Genomic DNA, 16,404 nt, shown 5'->3' with positions numbered 1-16,404 from the left:
GAGCGGCCGCGCCGCCACCGGCCCCGCCCCGGGCCCCGCCCCCCGGGCCCGCCCCGGGCCCCGCCTCGGCCCCCGGTCCCGCCCCGACCCCGCCACAGGCTCCGCCCCGGCCCCCCGCCGCGGGTCCTGTCCCGGTCCCCACACCCCGATACAAAGCTCCGGGGACCGGCGAGTCGTTGGCAGCTCTTTACCGTTCAGCGCTGTGACACCTTTCCAATAAAATTTCGTTTTTACAAAGTCAATATTTAAAAAACACAAACAACAAAACAATTATTCCCTCGGCTGAGTGGGGGGCACAGGGCAGATCCCCCACCCTGGCATGGACCACAGCCCCCCTGTGAGCACCCCCACGTCCCTCAGTTCATGAACTGGGTGTATCCCTCAGCCCCGGTGACGATGACGTCCATCCAGATGCGCATGGCCTCAGCTGAGGGGGCCACCATGTAGTAGAGGCGGTCGTGGGTTTTGACACAGAAGGTGAGCGCAGGGTGGGGGCTCTGGGGATGAGAGGGGGACAGGGTCAGTGCTCACCCCTTCCAATATGTGGCGTGCCCCCCTCACACCCCCATCAAGCTCAGTACTGGGGTCCTGCCCTTGGGACCACAAGGAGCTGGAGCCATGAGGGAACACTGACTGATCCAGAGCATCCCCAGCACAAGCTGTGCCCCAAGGCAGGGGGACAGTGAGTGCTGGGGGCTCCCAGCTGACACAAGGGCAGCAGCGCTTCCCAGTGCTCACCTTTGCCGCACTACGGAGGTGGTCGTAGTAAACCTCCTCAATAGCTTGGAAGTAGATAACACCCTTCAGCTTTGTCTCATGTTTATCTGTCCAAGAGAAGGAACCAGTGTCAACCACAGAGCTGTGGGCGATGGCACAGGGAGGGGACAATGGCACAGGGACTCACCCACATAGTAGGAGAGGGTGCGCTTCATGCGGTCGAAGACAAACCAGCGCTTTTTCCAAGACTTGATCTTGCCGCCCATCTTAACCAGGTAGCCCTTGCACATCTTCTCTGTCAGGATGACATGATAGCAGGTGTCCACGCTGTGGCCCGAGGACTCGATGTGCAGCCGCAGGTTGAAATCCTCCTTGCGGATGGGGAGGTACCGTGTCAGGGGACGAGCCTGCAAAAGCAACAGAGCCCTGCAAAGCTGTCCAGCAGTGGCAAGAGCCATGTCTCCATGCCGGGATATGGGTGGGGAGCTGGTTCGGCCTCACGGGCCAGGCTGAGAGAGGGGAAATCCTGCCCCACACCTGTGAGAAGTGCTTCTCCCGCAGCTTGACCTCTTTCTCTACCAGCTTCTGCCGCCGTGCGGTCTCATCCTGCAGCCGGCGTTCCAGTTGCTCCCGGCGCCGGCGCTCGTCCTCCAGCGCCTGCCGCCGCAGCTCCATCTCCCGCTCCTGCTGGCACACGTAGGCTCAGCCCTGGGGATAGGGACCCATGCCCTGGCCGGCCACCCCGACACTGCCCCTGCTCACCCGGGACTCCATCAGCCGTGACTTCTCCGCATGTGCCTCCTTCAGCATCTTCTCCATCTCCTCGATCTTCCCCACCTCCATCCCACTGGCACTGCAAGACACCCACAGCTGCCGTCCTTGCTGGAAGGACCTGGAGCCGGCAGCAGAGCCAGGAGAATGGGCTGTCCCTCCGGCCCCAGGGTTACCTGGAGATGGTGTCAGGTGAGCAGGCAGAGTTGTTGCCAGTGGAGATGCTGGTCTCCAAGCTGTCTGAGCTCTCCAGGCTGAGAGTGTCGTACGCGTGGTCCAGCTCCTCGGCACGGGGCCCATGGGGACGGTGGTGGTGGAGAATGGAGTGATGCACAAGCGGGGGGAAGGCACCGGGGAAGGGGGGCTGCCCGCGCAGGGCTTCCCACTGGGACTGAGCCTCGGCAGCTGCCTTCTGCTTCAGCTCCGCCAGCCGCCGCCGCTGCTCCTCGATCACCTGCTGACCTATGTGACAGGCAGAAGACAAGAACTGAGTGCACCCAGCTCTGAGCTACACAGGGCGGACAGGAGAAGATGCCGCAGGCACTGAAGGAGCTGGGGAAGGATGTCAGGTATGGAGGTGGGAGCTGCTGTCGTTACTCCCTGGCAAGCACGGCACGGCACAAGCAGCACGGGCCGGGCAGAAGGAGGGACCCCAGGCAGCCAAGGGGGTACAAGTGCCAGGCTGGCAGGAGCAGGCTGGGCAAAGCATCAGCAGGTCAGGGATGCTCAGGGCTGTCCCTGAGCAGAGGCCGAGAGGCACAAGGGAGTCCTGGGCTGGCCATGCCCCTCCTGTGCCAGCAAACAGCCGTGCTGCTGCCTGGGGGCTGCTCCGGGCAGGCCAAGCCGCCCCACGTCTCTACCTGGTGGATCACCTGGCTGCAAGGGCTCTGCTGGGAGTGACTCGGCTGGAGACGTGCCGTCGGGTGGATGGGTCAGGAGGGAGAGAGGGGGGAGAGCGAGAGACTGTGAGAGAGGCACCACGTCCCACCGGGGCACCGCGGCAGCCACGCTCCATCGGCTGGCAGCAGTGGGGGAAGTGTCTCCCAGAGCAGAGCCAGAGCTCACCCTTCTGCTGCAGGGCCAGCTGGCGCTTGGTCTCGATGTCCTGCAGCGTGGCCGCCAGGTTGCGGGGCAGGCTGCCTGCTGGGCTCGGGGGGCCCTGGGCAGGACATTAGGTGGTCAGCCGTGGGGACAGGGGCTGGCACAGGGAGCCACGGCCAGGCATCCAGGGCCACAAGATGCCCAGCTCCTCCCTGGCAGCCATACCTTGGGCGAGGGGCTGCGCCCCAGCACAGAGAGGTTGAGCTGCGAGGATGAGGGAGTCCCACTCTTCATCCGAGGGGTGAGGGCACCAGCATCACCCTCTGTTTTGGCACGATAGACCTGGGAAAAGAGACGTGGAGGTGAGAGGGGCACAGGGGCTGCTAAAGCCCCCCTGGATGGATGGTTCTGCTGATGGCAGGGCTGAGCACCCCCTCCTCAGACCCTGCCCCTGTGTCAGTGCTGTCCTGGCAGCGGCACAGGCAAAAGAAGACAGGAGCTGAATGCCCCAGTTGTGCTGCCCACTGTGGATCTGCTCTTCCCCAGGTGCAGAGCCAGCAGGAATGTCCCTGCACTGCTCTACTACTGCTGTGGTCAGCAGCCCCAAAGCCTGAGCCCAAGCGTCAAGGAGCTGGGATTACCTGGAGAGGTTTGTGAGAGGAGTGAGCTTTAGATGGAAGCGGAGGAGGGGAAGAAGGAGGAGAGACAGAAGAGGAGATTTCAAAGCCAGCCATGACCTCCTGGTACCACTTCTCTAAATCAAGTGCTGGGAGCCAGACGGGGCCCCCTGGAAGCTGCTGCTCCATCTGGAGAGAGATGCCGTGTGACAGAGAAGGGAGAAAGGAGGGAGGATGAAACATAGCAGGAGGGACAGACACACAGAGACAGAGGATGGGAGCATCCCTGCCTGCACCATCCTGAATGGGACTTGTAGATCCCCAGGGATCCTGTGCGCTCCCTGGCTGGGCCCTGGCAGCTCCGGGACCCCTTTGCTGCTGACAGGGCCAGCAAAAGCTGATGCAGGCAGGCAGCAGAGCACTGGGCAGGGCGGTGAGGGGTGTGCAGCATGGCGAGCACCTGGCCCCATCCACAGCTCGCCCCATCCCATGCATCCCCATCATCTCCCCATCACCTCCCGGGGACAGCGTGGAGCGGAAGGGAGGGAAAAGGGGCACAAACCTCTGCAGAGACGGAGGGAGAAGAGTGAGATGGAAGAGGAGGAGGATGAGGAGCAGTGCAGCCTGAGGATGAAAGAGCTGGAGGAGCACAGCACAGCGGGGAAGCAGCAGTGGTGCAGAGGCCACCCAGGATGCCTGAGAGCTGCTCAACAGTCACGTACTGGGTAGAGAGAAATGGATTAAACTGGGACAAAAGGCATGAGCAAGGGCAAGGAGGCACAGGGCCATGAACAGACAGCTCTAGTCCTCCAAAAAGGGTGCCAGGTTCCCAGGTGGAAGGGCGGCTGGAGTTGGGCACCAGGTCAGATCCCTGCCCCTGCCCTACATTCTCCTCACCTGGGACTGGCAGCCAGGACCAGGTTCCACTTGTAAAAGGCCACCCTCCCACCCCACAGCTGCCACCCCAGAAGGCAAAGCTGTCCAGAGCCACTGGGAAGTGCTCTCTGGCAAGGAGACCAGGCGGCTCCAGCCTCTGTTCTCTGCTCAGCTGCAGCCCAACCAGACCCCCAGCCCAAAGGGGAGGTAGGCTCTGAGCACAGGGCTCACAGGGAAGCCCCAAGGTCCACAGTATCCTCACCAGGATGCTGGGGGCAACCCACAGGAGCAAACCCGAGCATGCTCTGGGGCAGGTACCTCATCAGCTGCGGGGGGCACAGCAAGCAAGAAAGAGTGCTGAGCAGCAGCAGGGGCAGCAGCAGAAGCTTTAGTGTCCAGGCTGGGGCCATGCGCATGGCTGCAGAACCTGAAAACGTCAGACAGCCTCATGTACTCCTAGAAATCCACGGCGGAGAAGGAGGAGAGTTAGAGCCATGCACTGGCATTGCTGACTGCAAAGCAGGAGCCAATCTCCCCACGCACGTGTGCCCCACGGCCACCTGCCCCACCTGGCTGACCCCTGCACAGCACTGAGCTGCACTCTTGCCTCAGGTGCAGCTCTGCTGGTGCCAGCAGGGGCTGAGGGCCCAGTTGCCATCAGCTGTTCCCATCACCCGGATCTTGGTGTGCCCCACAGTCCCCGGCCAGATGCCTTCTTGGGTGCGACAGCACCAGCTGAGGCACCTCAAGCTGCCCTGAGACAGCTTAAAATCCACTTTCCTTTCTGAACTGAACATGCTAAAGACATGGATTTGCTCTTGTTTTGGGAAAGCCAGGCTAGCAGGACCCTAGAGGATGCTGTCAGGAGCAAGGGGCAAGTGTGGGGATACCTGTGCCACGCCATCAAGGGCAGCAGCAGGACCTGGGATGCCCAGCAGGCTCAGGAGAGCACCTGAAATTCGGGTCTGAGCACTAATAAGCATCGGAGGTAAATAAGGAACACTGCAGCTAGGCTGCTGTGGGGATGCCCTGCTCCCAAAAGCCAGATTAGTCTGTGTGAGGGGCAAGTGAGCAAGCACATGCAGTTAGTCCAGTTACCTCTTGTGCCTTGGGGTAGGAGCGGGCAGCAGGAGAAGCAAAGGAGGCAGATGCTGCTGACAGGGGGCTCAGGGCCTGAGTTCCCTCTGCCATCTCATAGGGTTCTGAGATATGGAGGGTCTCCTGTTGGGGGGCAAAAACCAGGTAGGCAAGGGAATCGCGGGCACCAGCAACCCCATGGCGGGCAGGTGCAGGGGACTCTGTCATCCTGTCCCTCTCTGTGGTCCCTGAGGGCATCGTGGCTCCAGCTCCCTGTTCCCAGCCATGAGCCAGGCAGCTGGGCAACCTAATCCTTTGGACATGAACTGGAAAAGTCCCCCGTACCAGCACCTGCACAGCTCCACACTCACTCTCCAGCAAAGATAAGACCCCAGGCTTATCCCCACTGTCCCCACAACCCCCTTCTCGCCACTCACCTCTCTGAGAGCTGAGGACATCTTGGGGAAGCTCCTGCCGCCTGTGACGAGCTGGTATCGCCTCTCCAGAGACACGAGCTTCTCCTTCTCCTGAGCATGGGACAACAGGGAGATTAGAGGCAGTTTATGGCTGCTACCACCCCCAGCACCCCCCAACTGCTGTGTTACCTTCTGCAGGAGCTGCAGAATGCTGTGCCTCTCCCTAGCCAGGCGCTCAGCCTCCTGTGTGCTCTGCAGCCGGACCTGGGCAGACTGTGCCTCCAGGGCTGCCACCCGCTCCTGGGGAGGAGGCAGGGGATAAGCTGGCCACCAGACAGCCAGGGGGGCTCAGCGAGGGCTTGGGGGGCTCAGCCCAGACCCACTGTTGCCTCCATCCCCACCTTCCTGCGGGCAATGCTGCGATGGCACTCGGCCCGGCTCTGTAGCAGTTGCTGGCCCCGTGCCTCCCGCTCCTCCTCAAGGCGGCTCTCCCGCTCCAGCTGCTGGAATTCCAGGTCCTCAAAGAGCTTGGCCTCAGTCTCCAGTGCCTCTGCCTCCTTCGGAGACACGAGGGCACAGTGGGTCAATCCCTCCAGACCAGCACCTCTGCATCCCAGAGCAAAACCTCCCACCATGCCCCCACATCCTGCTGGTGCTGGCCAGGAATGGGAACCTATGCCAAAGCCTGTCCTGGTGTCCTGTGAGGACGGGAAGGCAGCATTCTCTACAGCTCAGCTCCAGTGACACAGAGACACCAGCAACCTCCAGAGAAAACAACAGAGGCAATGGCCAGCTCAGAGCTGTCACTCCCCTGAGCCCTTGGAGACCCCATTAAACCACATCCTTGGCCAGCACTGTGCCCTGCTGGGTGGCAAAATACCATGTGCTGGCACAACCGCCAGGACATGGCCCCCGCCACCCAGCTGAGGGGCAGCAGAGCCCCCACGGACGAGCCTGCACATCCTCCAGCTACCCAGCACTGACAGCAACCCCAAGCAGCACTCGGCTCAGGTCCTGCACCACTGTCACCAATGGCACTGGTGTCACCCTGCTCCAGGAACAGGGCACCCATCGCTCACATGGCACAGCATGACACTGCTGGCCTGGAGGCTACTGAGGGCTCCCCTACCCCGGGACTGCCCCATTGCCATCCCTGCGTGCCAGGACCCACATCCAATGTGGGTCACTGTGGCCGTGAGAGCTGGGCAGGCGCTGTCCACGGGCTGGGGAATGTTGGCCACCACCAGAAAATACCAGATAATGCAGAAAAAACGCTGCAGACCAGCGGTAAAGCGACGGCACTGTGTCAATAAACGCTTGAGAGAATGAGCTGGAAGCAGAGGCAGGAGGACGTGGTGGTCCCCAGGCTACCGAGCCAGCCCCACACCCTGGGCCAGTGGCAAGCTTACCGGGAGGGCGATGGCCGGTGCCGGCCGCCTCCAGCCCGGGTGCGGCGCTCCCAGTGCGGCCCCAGCAGGCGGGGAACAGCTGGCCTGAGCTGGAGCAGGGGGAGGTGGGCCACGGTCCGGCAGGGGTAGGGGGAGACACTGACCCTTCGCATCTGCTCCCGCAACTGCTCCCGCAGTGACTCGGGGCACTTATCAAGGTGGGTCTTCGACTCATGGTAAAGCGCCCGCAGGTGCTCTAACTCCTTCCTTTCAGCATCAACCTTTGCCCTTTCCTGAATCAGGGGAGAATGAGACAAAACAAAACAAAAAGAAAGAAAAAGAAAAGAAAAAAAAAAAAGGAAAAAAAAAAAAGAGAGAAAACACACTTCTCAAGTCGGCACCATGCAGAAGCTGCAGTTAGAGAGGGGCTCAGCAGGGAAAAAAGGGGGCTCATGGGGAGGAGTATCACTGCATCTACTGCGGGGTGTTGAGAGATCAGCAGCCACAGGACCCAGGTGTTAGAGTGGTTACTGCCAGCCCTTGACCTCAGCCTCATGTTTCCATGCCCAAGGCCCACTTATGGGCAGTGAAAGACATTTGTTTACAGCATGGACAAAGCCATTCCAGTCTTGCAAACCTACTGCAAGAAACCCCACTCTGAAGCTGCAGCAGCAGGGAGACACAGGGATCCCCGCAAAGGGACACGGGGAGGACACATGGAGGGCAGGATGGTGCTAGCACAGATGTCAGAAGTGATGTCAGACTTTAGAGCAGACACCGTTAGTGCAGTTAATGCAGGGTGGTTAGGAAAGCGGGTGGTTAGGTCAGCAGAGAGATTGGTGGGGTTCCCTGTGCTTCTCTCCTGGCTCTGCCCCTGGCTAGAGAAGATGTCTGCAAAGTGCTGGAGGACCAGAACCAGAACAAAACCCCCAAATGTTGCGGGGACACAGCTGTCAGCTCTGCCCATCCATGGGCAACCAAATAGCCCAAGGACCCCAGCCATTAGGCCAGCCAGACCCCCAGGGACCTAGGCACAGGCTGCAGGGAATGCCGGCCACAGGCAGCAGAGAGCCAGGTGCTGGTGGTTCCCCCACCACCAAGCAGCTTGCCCAGGGCCATGTCACATTGCCCACAAGGCTGCCAGAGAGCTGGCAACCAGCAGCCAGGACAAACATGTCACTTTGGCCATGGTGGGTGGACCACGGCACCAACTGCATCAGCGACGAGTCCAGGGGAAGGGGTCTGGGATCCCCTCCTCAGCCACCGAGCCAAGTGAAACACTGCAGTGAATTCCCAGCCAACTCCAGCAAGATGGATACTACAGCGACAGTTGCCATCACACGCAAAGACGCAGAGGGACTTGCCACAGGCCACAGCCCCAACAAGGGCAAGGAACGCCGAGGCTCCCACCCTGTGTGGGTGCTGCCCACTGCAGGCAGCAGCCATCTGGCAAAGACCCGCATCACAGACACTGCCAGCAAGATGGAAAGGGGCCGAAACACTGCCCAAGTGTCAGCCCTACTCTGCTCCATCCCAGGCAGATGGATGGATAGATGGACAGACAGAACCCTCATGATGCAAACCCAAGTGGGTGCTCCTGGATGCCTCTGCAGAGCCCAGGAGAGGAGAATGTGTCCCCAGAACACCACAGCACCAGATGCGAGCATCAGGATGGGAATGGCACAGCCCACAGTGGGGAGCCCAGAGCCCCTCACCTTGTCCCGCTCCTTCCGGATGCTGGTGTCCAGGCTGGAGAGCTTCTCCTGCAGCTGCTGGGCCACCTCCTGCTCCTGCCGCAGCCGCAGCACCTCGGCCTCCCGCTCACCCTGCAGTAGCGCCCGCTCCATCTCTGCCTGGTGGCGGCAGCAGCATCAGGATGGCTGCCCTGGCCAGATCCAGCTCCTGCCCATGACATGGGGCAAGGGACACATCCCCTTACCTCTCGTGACGTCTCCTGTAGCTGCTGCTCCAGCTCCTTGAGGCGACCCTTCAACTGGTCAAGGTGGCCGAGGACCCCGGCACGCTCCTCCTCCAGCCGCTGAGCCTCCTTGGCCCGCGGACCTGCCAGCTCCTCATGCTGCAGAGAAGGCAGGTCAGCACAGCGTGGCACGGTGTGCCACGGCACAGCATAGCACGGCACAGCACAGCTGTCCCCTCACCTCGTGGTGGGTGCTCTCAGTGCTGCTGCACTCCTCCTTCAGGTTCTCCTCATCCGACCGCTCCAGGCTCTCCCTCTGCCGCAGCTCCTTGGCCGTATGGCCCAGAGCCATGGCACTGCCAGGCACCTGCCGGCCAGCATCCACATCACCAGCCAGGAGCTGCTGCAGCTCATCTGGCTCACTTCCCTCTGTCTTGGTGTACTCGGCGCAGAGGTTCAGGATGGTCTCCAGCCGCTGCCGCTCCTATCGGGAAGAATGGTCAGCATGGTGCCCGTCCCAGCACAGGGCCTGTGCCGAGGGGAGGTGCCGAGATGCAGACTCCTTGTCCTGCCTGCATGCTGAGACAGGCTGGGAACATTGCGAAGCCCGATGCAGCCTGCCCTGACCCCAGAGCCAGGCATGCGAAGTGCTGGGGGCTGGAGACGGGCTAATTACAGGCGGCAGTGCCGGCCACCTTCGCTATTTCCAGGCAGTGACTCAGGCGCCGGTGTGAGTCAGGACTGAGCAAACAGGGCTCCAGCAGATGCACAAGGCAAACCCCACCCAGGCAGCTGCTGGCTCCACAAAACTCCGTCCACCCTAAATATAGACACAGTGCCCACAAAGCTGCGACACTGTCACCAGCCAACACAGCCAGACAAGACTTGGATGGTTTTGCAAAGCTGGGAGCACCACAATTTCAGCGGGTTTCCCCAGGCTGCTGCGAGCTGGGGGCTTTGTGCTGCAGAGAGCTGCTGCTCAATGACGGCTGCTCCAGGCCGTAATCCCCCCAGATAATCTGGCAGCTGCAGCAAATCCTCAAGCGGCAAGGGCTGGGTTTTAAAGCAGCAAAAGCCAAAACACTGTTTGCAAAGAGCATCCCCAAAACGGCCCCCCAGCCCCGGAACCCCAGGTCTCACCAGGCGCTCCATCTCCTGTTCCCGCACCCGCTCCTGCCGCTGCCGCCGGTGGTATTCCAGCAGCTCATCCTCGTTGTCGCTGATCTCGGTGATGCTGTTCTTGCGCTCCCGTGGCCCTGTCAGTGGCCGTGGGTCCCCCAAGGCCTTCCTGGGAGCATGAGGGCTCTGTCGGGGTGAGGGCATGGCCGAGAAACCCAGCCCATATGTCGGGCAGGTGCTGAAGCTGGGGCGACACAAGGGGTTCCCTGCCAGCAGCGGGGGCGAAGGACTCCCTGCTCCCCTCAGCTCCTCTGGGCCCTTGCGCCGAGCACGGGGGCTGCCAGGCACCTCCCTGCCCAGCCGGGGCTGTGGGGAGGGGGCTTCAGGGGCTGCACGGGGGCTGGCAGCCCGGCGCGACAAGGAGGGGCTCAGAGGAGGCAGCTCCCGCATGCTCTCCACGTTCCGCCGGGCTGCCCGTGGGCTCTCAGGGGGCTGCAGCCGGGTCTCTGGGATGGCCCTGCCAGTGGACTGCCGGCCAGGAGCTGGGGCATCCCGTGGCTCCCGGAAGGGACTGGGGGGCCGCTCCTGCAGGGCAGCCCGTGTCCGTGGGGCTGCCCTGGGTGTCAGCCGGGGGCTGCCTGCCTGGTGGTCCCCAAGCCTCTCAGCTAGCCAAGGCCCACCTGGAACCCCAGTGGGGGGGGGGGGGCGGGCGCTGGGGCGGGGGCTGCACGGCATGGTTGTAGCTGGAGGAGCGGAGTGGGACCAGGGGAGGCGCGGCTGGACCCTGCTCCTGGCTGCTGGGCGAGGGGCTGGTGTATCCACCGCTACTGGCTGGGGAGGAGAGGGGGGAGAATGGGGGGGAGGCGTTCTCATAGCTGGAGCCCCCTGAGGTGGCACTCGGACTGGGTGGGGGGGACAGGAGGCAGCGCCCACCCCCGTTAACCATGGAGGAAAGAGGGGACTGGCCACAGGCAGGAGGTTTCTTGCAACTGGGGGACGGCGACTCCTCCAGCACCAGCGAGTCCATGATGTCCTGCAGGTCCTTCTCGATGGAACTGACAAGGGAGCTGTGGCTGGGACGCGGGCACTCGGCGAGTTGGCGGCCACCATTCACCAGGCCCTCAGGCTCTGCAGGGACATAGAGAGGCACCATCAGCACTATGGGAACCCCCACAGCCCCCACCCTCACTGAGATCTCCTGGTGCAACTTCCATCTTCCCTCCACACAGCCTGGCAGGGCTAGAGCTGGGTCACTGCCCCTCACTGCCATCGTACCGGCCAGCATCCCACTAGTCCTATCACCAGCGTGACAGAAACCCGATAGTGCAGCCCAGCCGCCTGATCCTGGCATCCCTCTGCTGCCCATAGCTCCCGGCCCCAGTCCTTGGGGAGCAGCTGCCCCCTGCCCAGCCCTGGCACGTTACAGCACCCCAGCAGGGGGGCAGAGATGCAGCGGCCAAAACCACTGATCACAGACTCACCATGCATCCAGACCCACCACCATGTCACCCGCAGTCTCCCTGGCTGGGGTGTCCCCTGCCCTGGCTGCCCTGTCCTCCCAGCACAGCACCGATGTGCCTGTCACTCAGGGGACAAGCTCACAGTGGCAGGGGTGGAGTGCGGCCAGGACGTCGTGCCACCCTGGCTGCGTCACCCCTAGCACCCTGTGGCAGAGAGCCGTGCTGCAGCCCTGCCATGGCGATCCCGGCCGGCCCCACGCGGGATGCTCCGCAGCCACCGGATGTGCTGTGGCCACAACACCTCCCCACATCCCTCCTCCCGTCCCCCAGCTGCAGGCGTGCTGCCTTCCCGCGACACACGTGGCACCAAGCGGCTGCCAAGCTCCTCTCCCTGTGCCAGGGCGTGCCGGTCAGAGCAGGGCTGCTGGCACAGGGATGGCTGCCGGGGGCTCGGACATCCCCGGGCGCGGCACCGGAGCTCAGCGCAGGCACTGGGCCCCACAGACAGGCAGACGCAGCAAGATAAGCAGCCAGCGAGACAGAGACTGCAGCCGGGGAAACGGCCTTCACAGCCTCCGCACGGCCACCCTGGCATGTAAACACTGGCTCCAAGGCAGCTGGGGGGTCCCACACACTCTGTAACCCCAGCACAGGCCAACAGGTGACAGCTCTGCCATGGCCAGGCTGGGCAGAGGCAGGAGCCATGCCTCACAGCACTTGCAATTACCTCTTTCCATGGCAATATTAATCATTAACAAACACCCAGGCAGCTTCCATGCCAAATCAACAACTAGCACATCCATGGCTGGACACAAGAAGGGCAGCCTGGGCACGGAGACTATCACATGCTGGGAAGGCTGGTGGCATGGGATGAGAGGTGGCACCTACTTGCTGTCAGCCCACAGATTGCCGCCGGGCTCCTGCCCTCCGCTGGGATCATGCTTTTCATCCACTTGGCCTCAGCAGGGTGGTTGAAGCGGAGAAAGGTGGCCTGGCCCAGGCAGATGGTGCACCCTGGGGACAGAGGGGAGGGGGCTCAGCCACCGGCCACGCCAGGCAGAGAGAGGCAAGGCAGGAGCCAGGGGCTGCCCAGCCCCGTGCCGTGCCCCTGGAAGGGGAGCGGGCTCCTGCCGTCCGCAGAGGCTTAAGGGGAGGCTGGAATCCAGGTCAGTGCCGGCAGCACGTGGCAGGCGCAGGCACAGCTGGGGTCCCCGACAGGGCTGCGGGGGGGGCGGCTGCCGGCACGCCAGGGCCTGCGCCGCTGCCAGCTGCAGACAAGACCGCTCCTGTCCCCGGCTCCAAACAGCCTCTTTTTGGCCCAAAGCGGCCGCTGGGGAAAAAGGTGTCTCAGGAAGAGGAGCGGGGCCGGTGCTGCCCACCGTGCCGAGGGGCGCGGGGCGGCAGAAAGGCTCCGTGCGCGGACACACCCCGCTTTGAAGCAACTGCCAGAGCCCGAGCAGAGGCTCGACAGCCGCCGCCGAAAATCCCTCGCCGGAGGGGACGCGGTTTTTGGAGCACTCAGCAGGCCGGGCTGTCGGGAAGGCAAGCGAGAGGCCGTACAGACAAACGCCATGGCACAAATAGATGCCAGCGCCCGGGTCGGCGATGGCTCCTCCAGCCCAGCCACTCCTCGGCTCGGGGCATCACCGACCGGCCCCAGCGCCGCGTGCCAGCACCGGCGAAGCGTGCATGGCCCCAGAGAAGCGGGGTGCCCCACTCCACACTCTGTCGGCCTAACAGCCCGTGAGGTGGCCGGAGACAGACGCTGACCCCGCCTGCGGCCACTCGAGCAGCAGCACTGGGAGCTCGGCCGGTCCCTGCCCGCAGCCCCCGACTCCCAGAACCCACCGTGGGACGCGGCGGGACACCGCGGTCCCCCACACCGGGGCCGTCGCGCCCCTTCCCCGGCGGCCACGCGGCTCCATTGTCCCCCGAGGGTCAGCGCCCACCCGGAGCTCCCCTCCCGAGAGCGCCGTGGGGACAGCGCGGTTGTTTGGGGGGTGCCCGGGAGCTGTACACGCCGCGGAGGAAGGGGAGCCCTCCCTAACCCCCATCCCGGACCGCGGACACGCGTAGCCCCCCCCAGTCCCGCCACACTCACCAGCCGCTACCGCCGCCGCGCCCGGCAGACGCGCACCGCCCCCGGGGAGGGGCGGGCAGGGGGCCGGGCCTCGCCCGGGAGGGTCCACCGGGAGCCGGGCAGGGAGAGAAACCAGGCGGGGAATGCACCCCGGCTCTGTCCGCGTCCCCGGTGGGGGAGGACATCGTGGCTAAGCCCGCCCGGCAACCTACACACACAGGCGGGTCGCCGGACCCGTGCCCCGGACCCCCACGCTGTGTTCTTCCTTCATCTCCCTTTCCTAAACCCGGCTCAGCATCACTGGGGAAATGGGGGGTGACCCCGACGACAAAGGCAGCCAAGAAGCTGCCCTCGCCCGCCCGACCTCACGCGCTGCACAGCCCCCGGGCATACGGCAGAGCCGGTTCCCAAACGGTGTCGGCACCCAGCACATCCCCATCCTGCACCAAGGATGTAGGAGCATCCCAGTGGGGAGGTGCCATGGCAGAATGGATCCACAAACACCCCGACACGCAACGGCATGACCCCGCCTGCCAGCACCGGGTCCTGCTCCTGTCCTTACCTTGGGTGAGGCGCGTGGGCCGCCGGAGGGGCACACCATCGATAGAGCAGGCGTTGCCACAGGGGTGCAGGGTGATCGTCCCCCGCACATTCTCGATGTAGCAGTGCTGTTGTGCCAGGCCGGGGCCCTGCAGGACGATGTCCCTCGCGGCCGTGCCGATGGTGGTCCTCCCTGTGGGCAGAATGAGTGGCTCAGTGTCCCCTCTACTGGCATGCCCGTGGGTACCCCCAGCAGCTGGCATTTACCTTCCTCCAGGGGCAGGAGGGTGATGGCAGTGCTGAGCCGGCCGCTGCCCAGGCTCACCAAGTGCGGCTTCTCTGTCTGGACCTTCAGCCCCCTTCCTGTGTCAATCAGGTCCAGGGGGCTGTTCTGCAGGGGAGAGGAGGGGATGCTGGCAGCCCCTGCAGCTGCAGTCTGCAACCCTGTGCAGCCACCCAGCTCCAGCTGCTCAGAAGGCAGGGAACAATGCCCAGAGAGGACAGTCCAGCAATGGGATACAGGAGCTGAGGGCTCCATAAGATGATCCCTGAGGCTTCGAGCTGCCTCTAAGAGGATCGGAGCTGCCAGCCTCTCAACTCAATTGGCTTTGCCACCGATCCCATAATAGGATTAGGGTGAGGAGAGGCCAGAGGGCAGCACAGCCATCTGTGGCAGGGCAGGCTGCAGAGGAGAAGGGCTCCCGGTCGGACCCCCAAGCTCCTGCATGGCAGAGGCCCCAGGGTGCTCACCTGGATGATGGTCTGGACTCTGTGGGTAGGGCTGGCTGGGATTTTGCCAGGCGCCTCCATGATGCCCACTTGAGGACGCTGGGTGCTCTCAGGCACAGACTGCTGCCAGGAGAAACAGAGGACATCATCACAGGTGATAACTCTGGGCTCTGCTAAGTCCGTCTTGCACATCCCTGTGGGCAGCCTGAGCATCCCCACCCAGTGAGGTAAACATCCCTGGCCACACAGGAATATCCTCAATGGTCAGGACAGTACATAGTCCTAAAAGGAGCCGGCTCAGCTTTGGAAAATGAACAACCTCAAAACTAAGAGCGATGGGCAGCCAGACCCTGCTGGGTGCTGGGGGAGAAGGACACACAAGCACAGCATCCAGCTGTGCCCAGCAACATCTGCCTTCCCTGTGGCAAGCCCCAGCATGCCCACACGTGCCCATCCCTAGCATCTGGGGACACATCTTTGGTCCTGCCAGACACAGCAGTGCCTCGAGGTACACCAGCCCAACTGAGCATGCAGTGGCCCTGCCCATGCCATGTTCCTGCCCATGCCCTGCCCAGCTGGCACACATGCCCACACCAGGTTCCAGCACTGCTTCCTGCCAGAGCAGCTACCCCTTGGCATTCTCTGCGTGGGCAGGAGGCAGCCAGGGGAGGATCGATTTCCGTCACCCGGCGCTCACACCACCATCACAGCCCGGGATGCTTCGGGGTTACTAAATTTACCATCTGCTGCTCCCCACGTCCCTCCCTTCCGCTGGGGCCTGGCTGAACGTAGGTTAACCCTTCCTGGGCAGGTGGGACCTGAACCAGGGAGCACTCAGCACCCCTGTTAAGGATCTGGTCATGGGGCAGGCAGGAGCACCAGGAGGAGCCCCAGGCTTGGCTCCCTGCAGTATTGCCCATGGTCCTGCCAGCCCCAGCGTCCTGTGGGGCGAAGGACCCCCCCGGCTCAGCTGTGGGGGCGAGCGAGTGGCTATTACACACTGCGGAAAAAATGAAACACTGGAAAACACCAGGCGTGGGATCAGGGCTGGGATAGAGCCCAGGCAGCTCTGTGTGACACCAGCGCCAGCTGCCCCATGGCGACGGCTCCAGCGGGACTGCAGCTGCCCTGTGCCCTGGAGCAGCAGAGATGCGGTACCCCGGGAGCAGCTCCCTGGTGCCCACCAGCTGCCTAGGCAGGACACCCACTTTCTCTTACCTGCCTCCTGGCCCTGGTGCCAAGCAGAACCCTGCACGGCAGCGTGCCCATGTTCCCTGGTCGCAGGGGAGCTGTGCTTCCCAGCATCTGGAGACGCCACAGCCCAGTTGAGCCCGTGCCCCACGCCTGCACCCAGGCCCGGACACAATGTCGGGGAGGGAGGAAAAGCCAGGAGGGGCAGGGCTGCTGCATCGGAAGGGAGCGGGGCCAGAGTGGGATCCTGTGCTGGTGTTAACCCCTTCCCCTCAAGGCTTTGCTGGGTGAGTAGAGTGGGGGTCCCCTGGCCCCACCACCTGGAGGACCTCTCCATGCTCCTGCCTAATTTGCTGCCTGAACTCTCCCCGCCTGCCATGGGCTGCAGGGCGTCTCCAGTATCTGGCTGCTCCCCCATGCCGACCCTGACTGCTGCTGGCCAGCTGGCATTGCCCTCCACCCCA

At 63.3% G+C, this 16,404-nt stretch overlaps 1 protein-coding gene across 1 annotated transcript; it reads right to left on the bottom strand.

Annotated features, from left to right (window-relative positions):
• Positions 1 to 173: 173 nt before the first annotated feature.
• On the bottom strand, positions 174 to 16,404 carry PHLDB1 (pleckstrin homology like domain family B member 1). Its single transcript, XM_051638681.1, is given in 26 exon segments — positions 174 to 497; positions 739 to 824; positions 905 to 1,124; positions 1,255 to 1,401; positions 1,480 to 1,570; positions 1,665 to 1,950; positions 2,349 to 2,393; positions 2,554 to 2,647; positions 2,755 to 2,871; positions 3,171 to 3,335; positions 3,709 to 3,867; positions 5,121 to 5,243; positions 5,537 to 5,626; positions 5,705 to 5,815; positions 5,917 to 6,072; positions 7,068 to 7,196; positions 8,619 to 8,756; positions 8,843 to 8,980; positions 9,063 to 9,305; positions 9,962 to 10,666; positions 10,668 to 11,068; positions 12,289 to 12,414; positions 14,043 to 14,213; positions 14,288 to 14,411; positions 14,771 to 14,872; positions 15,968 to 16,404. Coding segments are annotated over 26 exon segments (4,500 nt in total). The 5' UTR covers positions 16,160 to 16,404; the 3' UTR covers positions 174 to 356.

Source organism: Apus apus, chromosome 22 (genome assembly GCF_020740795.1).
Source record: "Apus apus isolate bApuApu2 chromosome 22, bApuApu2.pri.cur, whole genome shotgun sequence".
In the NCBI taxonomy this organism is placed as follows: domain Eukaryota; kingdom Metazoa; phylum Chordata; class Aves; order Apodiformes; family Apodidae; genus Apus; species Apus apus.
The sequence above is the reverse complement of the archived record's forward strand: the minus strand, read 5'-3'. Positions and strand labels throughout refer to the sequence as shown.